At 42.7% G+C, this 8,376-nt stretch overlaps 2 protein-coding genes across 2 annotated transcripts; one reads left to right on the top strand and one right to left on the bottom strand.

Moving 5' to 3' along the window:
- Nucleotides 1–767: 767 nt before the first annotated feature.
- Nucleotides 768–1,504, top strand: LOC308079469 (CDP-diacylglycerol--inositol 3-phosphatidyltransferase-like). The gene has a single exon (XM_080420986.1). It carries the CDS (start codon nt 786–788, stop codon nt 1,464–1,466), a length of 681 nt encoding a protein of 226 aa, XP_080277112.1. The 5' UTR covers nt 768–785; the 3' UTR covers nt 1,467–1,504.
- Nucleotides 1,505–1,530: 26 nt separating this feature from the next.
- Nucleotides 1,531–8,108, bottom strand: sdsl (serine dehydratase-like). The gene is made up of 9 exons (XM_080420985.1): nt 8,071–8,108; nt 7,086–7,246; nt 6,560–6,596; nt 5,760–5,899; nt 4,245–4,333; nt 3,718–3,951; nt 3,164–3,294; nt 2,646–2,732; nt 1,531–1,991 (listed from the first exon to the last, which is right to left on the bottom strand). The coding sequence occupies exons 2-9, from the start codon at nt 7,230–7,232 to the stop codon at nt 1,888–1,890; spliced, it is 969 nt and encodes a 322-aa protein (XP_080277111.1). The 5' UTR covers nt 7,233–7,246; nt 8,071–8,108; the 3' UTR covers nt 1,531–1,887.
- Nucleotides 8,109–8,376: the final 268 nt, after the last annotated feature.

Here is an 8,376-nt window from a genome sequence, read left to right as displayed (position 1 = left end):
CTTTCAGTAATGCCAGTAAAACACTACGAGGATAAAGAGCAGGATAACAGAGCTTGTGCTGGTATTCGAGAGGACTTTAAGGAATGTTTGCTTCATCACGACTGCGTCTTAAAGGAGGGCAAACTACCCAGTGAGTGCTTGAAGAAGGGCCATTGCAAGGCCCTGCAGACCTCCTTCTTTGAGTGCAAGAGGTCCATGCTGGACCCAAGGTCAAGGTTCCGTGGAAGGAAAGGATATTGATAGGCGCCCAAATATGGAGTTCCAATTGGTTTTAAAATTCTATTTCAAGGACCCCCCCCCCCCCCCCGTTTGCTATGCATTAGGCCACGGACCCCCATAACTCTTGAGAGAGTACAAATGGAACCAAATTGCCCCTTTAGTTCCATTAAACCCTTTTCAAGGGTTCATTTTGTTCCTAACCATCGATCATTTAGCTGCGGACTCCCTGGAAACTCCCTCAAGGACCCCCTGGGGGTCCCCGGACCCCACTTTGAGAACCACTGCTATAAATAACACAAATCTGTTTGTCTAAATAAGTCCAAATATGGAGATGACTGACGTCATATTGACTGACCGGCCTCCCTGATTAGCCGACCCGACCCATCGACTTGGCGGATTGGCCAAGGTGTGTGTGACATTGGTGCGGCTGTACCAATTTAAGTGCCACGTTGTGTTTTTCTTCCTTCAGCCCAAAATGAACATCCAACCCTTTTCACTTAGTTTACACAGATCATGAGCCCAAACGTCATTTGTCTTTGACTCATTTTTATAATCCTATGTAAAATATGGCTGAGGAAAACATATTCCTTTTCGTTCCGAATTTGATCGGGTACGCCCGCATCGTGCTGGCGTTGCTGTCATTCTACTTTATGACAAGCTGCCCGGTGCGTGCCGTCCTCTGCTACCTGCTCAGTGCTCTGCTGGACGCCTTTGATGGCTACGCTGCCCGAGCACTCAACCAATCTACAAAGTTTGGTGCCATGTTGGACATGTTGACAGACCGCTGCGCCACCATGTGCCTCCTGGTAAACCTGGCCCTGCTGTACCCTTCCTATACGTTCCTATTCCAGCTCAGCATGTGTCTGGACATTGCCAGCCACTGGCTGCACCTACACAGCTCAACGATGAAGGGATCTGCCAGCCACAAGGCCATTGACCTCTCTGGTAACCCCATCCTCCGTCTTTACTACACATCCAAGCCAGTGCTGTTCGTCATGTGCTCAGGGAACGAGTTGTTCTTTTGTCTGCTCTACATTCTCCATTACATTGAAGAGCCGGCTGCCTGGCTGTACTGGCTCCAGGGAGTCTGCGCCATCATCTGTCTCCTCAAGTCCGGCATCAGCCTCCTGCACCTGGTCACCGCCTCTCAGAACATGGCAGCTTTTGACGCAGCAGAGCGCGAAAAGGCCAGGACCACCGAGGCCAAGCGAGGACCCAAAATGCGGGGACCATCCGTAGCAAGTTGACCCACAGCGCATTTTTGTCTAACCACTTGAATCATTACCGCCTACAATTAATCAATGGCAAGAGAGATTGTTGAGAAGAATCACGAGAAGAATCAGCCTAAGCTCCAGATGAAGTATGACATCTTTATAAAAACAATTGGGTTCCTGTAATAGGTCATTTTAGCGTTCCGGATGATTATAATTTGCATTGCTGTCTAGTTGTTTGAGTTGTTAAATTTTTCTTTGTTTTTGTTAATGAGGATGGTGGTACGTTGTTCCAAAAAGTGCACTTGCTTCAGAGAACCCCCAGAAATGTCATGTTTATTATTTCTGGCAGCTGTATAGATCATCATTCTAAGATCTTACATTTGTGTATGTGCATGCATGCGTGCACACACCATACACACACACACAGACAGTCACACACCTTAAACATACAGTTTTATGTGAATAGTTTGTTTCTGAGATGTATTAGCTGTTGTTTATTGACGCTGCTGCCACCGCACACTATCACCACCAGAGGGCCTAGTGGAGTTGGAAGTCGTCCTGAAAAGAGAGCGGGTCAATTGAAACATAAACCAGAAATGATTTGTATCTCTACAAAATGAACAGATTATATATATCTATACAATATAAAAAATTTATAGCAGGAAAAAATATAATAATGTTAAGGATAGTAACCCTGGCTAATCTATTTTGGACAAAAGTTTAAAAAAAGCTCACAATACGTCACATTGCAACACGTGAGTTTGTAGTTCTACAATTAGATTTATTTGTTGTACAAAGTAGTAGGCTATATATGGCTTAAGTGGTTAACCACTTCCCTATTCTGTCTAGAAGGTGTTTGTAATGGTGTCTAGTAACACATTTCAGAAAGGTTGAAATTCAACTCCTCTAGGGAATCCTGTAATATGGGGAAAAAACGTGTCTAAGTGTCTACTGAGTGTCTAGGTAAGGGTAGTGGAGGAGCATGGTGATTTCACATCATTATTTATTGTAATGACATTATAACACACCAGTAGGGCTACATCTATCGATTCATTTCATAGTGATTACTCTATGGATTACTTTTTCGCTCACACAGCAAGCTTGTAGATCAGCTATTTTTGCTACAGTGTATGTCAATATATTTCCCCAAATTGATTATTTGTATTCAAATCGACTAGTTTATTTTAATAATCAATTAAATGGATTAGTTACCTTTCTCCTGTAAGCTACAGATGACCCCGCTGTATACAGCTGCTAACGCTGCTCCGCACGCCATTTCTACCAACACACGCTCCTCATCTGGGGAATACAAGCACACACACACACACACACACACACACACACACACACACACACACACACACACACACACACACACACACACACACACACACACACACACACACACACACACACACACACACACACACACACACACACACACACACACACACACACACACACCACAAAAATTATGATAATTCATGCATTTAAACGGCCAATGCAGATACATACGTAATGCCTAAAGTTCAACAGGATTATGAATAATCTTTCATTTGACCACCTGGCGTCCCTATTTTTGTAAAAAGAAATTAAAGTAAAAGAAACTAAAGCGAGGATTATGAAGTTATATTTGTGTCTTTATGAACTAAACAAAGATCCAAATAAAAAAGTGACTGTGTGTTGTATCACTGAGGCACAGCCTTCAGTCAGTGTGCTGGTTGACTCACCCAGGAAGGTCTCCACAGCCTGCAGAGCTTGTTGATCAGTCACCACTTCCGACAGAATGGTCAGCTCATCAGACTGGCTGTATTCGAATGCCTTTGTGCAAACTGTCTTAGCTCCGAGACACTTCGCCTCACTGTGCCCAGAGAGAGAAGAGAGAGAGAGGACAGATGATGGTTCAGTCAGTAACTTGTTTAAATGTGTTATAAACATCTTACAGTAATTGTCCAAGAGGCAACAGCTGTTCTTTTGACTGTCGAGCCACAGAACTGGAAGTGGACAGGTTGAATGGATGGATGGATGGATAGATGGATGGATGGATGGATGGATGCAAAAACATGATTTATTTATTCATGTATTTATGTATTTATTTCTATATTACCAATCTGCACCAGTTTAGGTAGTCAGTTGAGTTTTGTTTGTTGTTCTGTTTATGTCCATGGAACTTGTGAAATATTCCTGCATCCTGGCTAGTGCATACTTGTAAAAGAGACTTTGTCTCAATGTATTTTTACTGGTTAAATAAAGGTTAGAAAGACAGAAAGGAAGGTGTGGTCACCTGGTGATGTCATCCAGGGTGACGACCTTCCCTGCTTTCACCGCAGCATTGAAACAGTCTGCCCCCACAGTCTCCATGGCAACAAGGGGCACGTCCAGCCAGCCGGCCTCCATCAGGCCCTGGGCGACCCCACACAGGAGCCCTCCTCCCCCCACAGAAATCACCACAGCCCCAGGCTTCAGGTTGGGGCCCATGGAGGCCGCTATCTCTGTAATCACACTGGCATGGCCCTGCCTGGTGGGTAGTAGTAGCAACCGTTATATATATATATATATATATATATATATATATATATATATATATATAGTTTTGTTTTGTTTTTTTTCAAATAAATAGCAAAGATTGTGTGTGTGTGTGTGTGTGTGTGTGTGTGTGTGTGTGTGTGTGTGTGTGTGTGTGTGTGTGTGTGTGTGTGTGTGTGTGTGTGTGTGTGTGTGTGTGTGTGTGTGTGTGTGTGTGTGTGTGTGTGTGTGTGCGTGCGTGCGTGCGTGCGTGCGTGCGTGCGTGCGGTATGTGTGTGTGTGTACCATAGCAGGGGGTGGTCAAACGGGGGAACGTAGGTGAGACCCTCAGTGTCTCTTAGTCTGAGCGCTTCCGCGTTGGCGTCGTCCCACACCTAGTGGACAGACCATGTAAAAAACAATAGTAATGTCCTCCCCAGATCTTAACTCTGACCACTTTCAACCTGGATAATCCTATTAAGGGAATATCATTATAGGCCAAAATGTTTGAAAGTTTTCAAAAATGTTCAAGCTTTTTCAAAAGTAGCAGTAGTACTTTTGCACAACACTTCTATATGACAAAGTATAAAATAATAGGGCATTCATTCATGAAAAGAAAGAAAAAATCACACCCTGTGTGAAGTGGGCGGTGTCTTGCTAGCTAATCACAATACTGAATGGAGTCAACCAATCATGTACAAAAAATTAATACATTTATTGAAACACTCTTTATGATGGAAGAAACCATAACTAAAACTTTTTTTTAAGTTATGGTTTCTTATATAGGGCTATACACATGTGTCATGTGACACTGGCCAATCACAGTCCTGAATAGACTGTGATTGGCCAATCACGGTGCAGGGTTAGGCGGGGTAAATTTTTGTACATTTTTGTACATTTTTGTACATTTTTGTACATTTTTGGCCAATCACAGCGCAGGATTTGTTGTACAAATATCCAAACCTCACTTATAGGGGCGGTTTCACCGCCCAAAAATCACACCCTGTCTGAAGTGGGCGGTGTCTTGCTGGCTAATCACAATACTGAATGGATTCAACCAATCATGTACAAAAAATAAATACATTTATTGAAACACTCTTTATGATGGAAGAAACTAGCCTGGTTCCAGCCGAATCTGCCTTTGCAAAATCGCATCGCACTTTAGCCCTCGGCAGATTAGGTCTGGCCCCCATCCATAGAGATTCCATTTCTCTCCCTCCGCAGTGGTGTAGAGCCAACCAGGGCCCAGTATCCAAATGTGGGCGGGCTTATCACCTTATTTGGAGCAATGACGTACAAGGAAGCACTGCTCTGATTAGTTCGTGAACAAGGAAGCACTGCTCTGATTGGTTTAGGTCTAACCAATAGAGTCCGTTTGGATCTTTTTGTAACCGCCCCTTGGAAAAAAATCTATCGTTGATAGGGACCAGACTAATATCCACGCAGTGTGTCGTGTGATATTGTCTGGCCACGCGAGGCTAGGAAGAAACCATAACTTTAAAAAAACAAATTTATGTTTTTTTTAAAGTTATGGTTTCTTATATAGCTATGCACATGTGTCATGTGACACTGGCCAATCACAGTCCTGAATAGACTGTGATTGGCCAATCACGGTGCAGGGTTAGGCGGGGTACATTTTTGGCCAATCACAGCGCAGGATTTGTTGTACAAATATCCAAACCTCACTTATAGGGGCGGTTTCACCGCCCAAAAATATGGAGATACAAGATTTCTGCCCGACAGCGACAATATACTGTAATATGTACATTATGGATATTCTATGTGATATACTGTAAGTATATATATATACAGTAACGTCACCTTGCCCACTACGTTGACAGTGGCTCCCTGGTCCTGCAGTCTGTCCACCACCAGCTGAGGAGACGAGGCAGGCACCACGATGGTGGCTGGTAGGCCCATCTTCCTGGCCACGTAGGCTGCCGCCATGCCGGCGTTACCCCCTATACAGACAGCAAGCAGAGCATTATAGCGTATACTCTCTAACACAGTGGTGCTGGGGACCCCCTGGTACCCTCCCAAGGACCCCCAAGGACTTTGAAAACCAATGCTCTAACAGACGTACATTACATTTACTCAATTACACTTACGTAAAGGGGTGTTTCACTTTAACACGTCTTGTGTCATTTTAATGTCTACTCCGACTTTTGTGTGCACCCCAGACAGTTTTTAAGTTGCTTGATTCAATATTTAGACATTCGATATTCATTTCATCAGACATGCCCCCCCTCCTATATAAACTGAACTTCAAACTCTATTTGGGTGCGGCAGTGGCTCAGGAGGTAGAGCGGCCGCTTGGGAACTGGCAGGTTCCCAGTTCGATCCCAGTGTCCTTGAGCAAGACACTGAACCCCTAGTTTCTCCCGATGAGCACGTTGGTGCCTTGCATGGTTTCCTCTGCTGTGAATGTAATGCACATTGTAGAGCGCCTTGGATAAAGGTGCTATATTAATGCACCATTTACCATTTTAACCATGTTAGACTCATTTGAGTCTAGTGACTGATATTGTCCTTCTAATGCGTGGGCCATGTTTTTCAATTGCTTGTTTCATTTATTTTTACAAGGTTTGTACCTGACAGCAATGACATGCAAGAGCTCTCACCTGAAGAGCAGACCACTCCTTTAGACTGCCTGGCCAGCTGCACAGAAAAGGAGACGAGAGCAGAGGAGAAGTTGTTTAGAGAAGTTGACAAAAAACACATTCATGTGGAATTGTGGAAAAATATACCAGTGAAAGATTATATGAAAAATAACTTTGGTTTAATTGAAAAGGTAACACAATATGAATTTAGATAAAACATACTGCAATGTAGAAATACTCTGTTACAAGTAAAAGTCCGGAATTCAAAATTTACTTGAGTGAAAGTACAAAAGTATTGTCAAAATGTACTTAAAGTACCAAAAGTAGAAAGAATGTCCCATTTCACAAGTTTTCAAACGTATAAAATGTATTAAAAATACTTTGAAAATAGCAGCTCACATCTACAAGCTCACAATGTGTTGCGATGCGCGAGCTTGTAGATCGTCTATTTTCAAACGGCCGAAATCTATATAGGGCTGAAGTGGTTAATGTATGTCATGTTTATGTTAATAAAAAGGGGAGTACTTGTTCCACCACTGGAGGCTACCTGTTGGCAGAGGTGTCCTATCCCACGTATCTTGAAGGAGCCAGAGGGCTGGGAACTCTCCATCTTCAGGTAGACGGTGGTTCCCAGCCGTTTGGACATGGAGACGCTCTCCAGCAGGGGCGTGTTGATGTGGAAATGCTCTGACATCACTGCAGCTGACACTGAACAGAAACCGTTTAAAACAGTGGTTCTCAACCTTTTCTGGATCGGGGCCCATTTGAAAACCTCAAAAGCATTCGCAGACCACCCACCTGACCACTTAACTATGGGTGGGCTATACTATCTATATTCAGATAGTAATCATAGCTATAGAGTCAGTATTTGTCCAGGGGTCTCCCCTGTCTCTCCAGCTCTTTAATAAACAGAACATTTATTATTATTTTCTAAAGAGCTGGAGAGACAGACCCTGTTATTGAACGAACACTCAATAATTTCTATCACAATATAGAGCTTTTTGAAATATCACCTTTAACAGTAAATATGTCATATCATGTCAAGCTGTTTTACCACAAGCCTATTAACTGACAAATTATATTAATTGAAAAGGTCTTATGAAATACTATTTAAATATATCTAACAAAGCTACAACATATGTATTTAACATTTTAAAAGATTGTCCCATGTTGTCTGGCTGAGATTTATAACCTCTGCTACACTGCTCCCTGGTGGACATCCAAATAACTACACCAACAGATGTCTACTGTTTATTAAACTATGGTTTCCAAACGCTAAAGCTGGGATCTGGATCTGCTCTTACAGTGTGGTTTTGTTTTGTTTCTATGGTAACGTTGCATCACAATAAGAAATATTGAATGAATAGAATATGAATATGAAAAATGTACACTGTCTGCAAGTATCCTGATTAATGTTGGTGTTTAGTGTAAACAGCACTTCTCATGCACTAATCTAATCTAAAGTAAAGTTATGTCACGTTTCTATACAGCTATTATTAACTGTCCTATAATGATATTAAATGCAGACTTACATAGAATACTGACAGAAGCTCTATGTTGTTGCTCATCGTTTGAGTAATGAGTATCAGCACCAGTGTTGCCAGGTTTTGAGAAAGAAACAAGCAACCAGGTCTATGAAAACAAGCCCAAAAGAAGCGAGCCCTTCGCCCTTATAGAGACACACGGCCGGAAGCGGAAGGCCTACAAATCCACGCCCACTTTTGACACTCGGGGTCCGTTAGAACGATGAACTGCAGCTCTCAATGCAATCTCTATGAGAGGCATTGTAAAATACCGTCATTTCACTGGTTAACTACTGAGGCTGTAGCGATTTTTTT

The sequence above is a fragment of the Gymnoscopelus braueri genome (assembly GCF_963280865.1).
Source record: "Gymnoscopelus braueri genome assembly, chromosome: 23".
Classification (NCBI taxonomy): domain Eukaryota; kingdom Metazoa; phylum Chordata; class Actinopteri; order Myctophiformes; family Myctophidae; genus Gymnoscopelus; species Gymnoscopelus braueri.
The sequence above is the reverse complement of the archived record's forward strand: the minus strand, read 5'-3'. Positions and strand labels throughout refer to the sequence as shown.

Excerpts from the sequence above, each read along its gene's own strand:
- LOC308079469 (XM_080420986.1), top strand. The coding sequence starts at position 786 with ATGGCTGAGGAAAACATATTCCTTTTCGTTCCGAATTTGATCGGGTAC.
- sdsl (XM_080420985.1), bottom strand. The coding sequence starts at position 7,232 with ATGTCAGAGCATTTCCACATCAACACGCCCCTGCTGGAGAGCGTCTCC. Across the intron at positions 2,733-3,163 it reads GGCTGTGGAGACCTTCCTGG|ATGAGGAGCGTGTGTTGGTA; the intron begins GTGAGTCAACCA and ends TGTATTCCCCAG. Across the intron at positions 1,992-2,645 it reads CTGTAGCTTACAGGAGAAAG|GACGACTTCCAACTCCACTA; the intron begins GTAACTAATCCA and ends CTCTCTTTTCAG.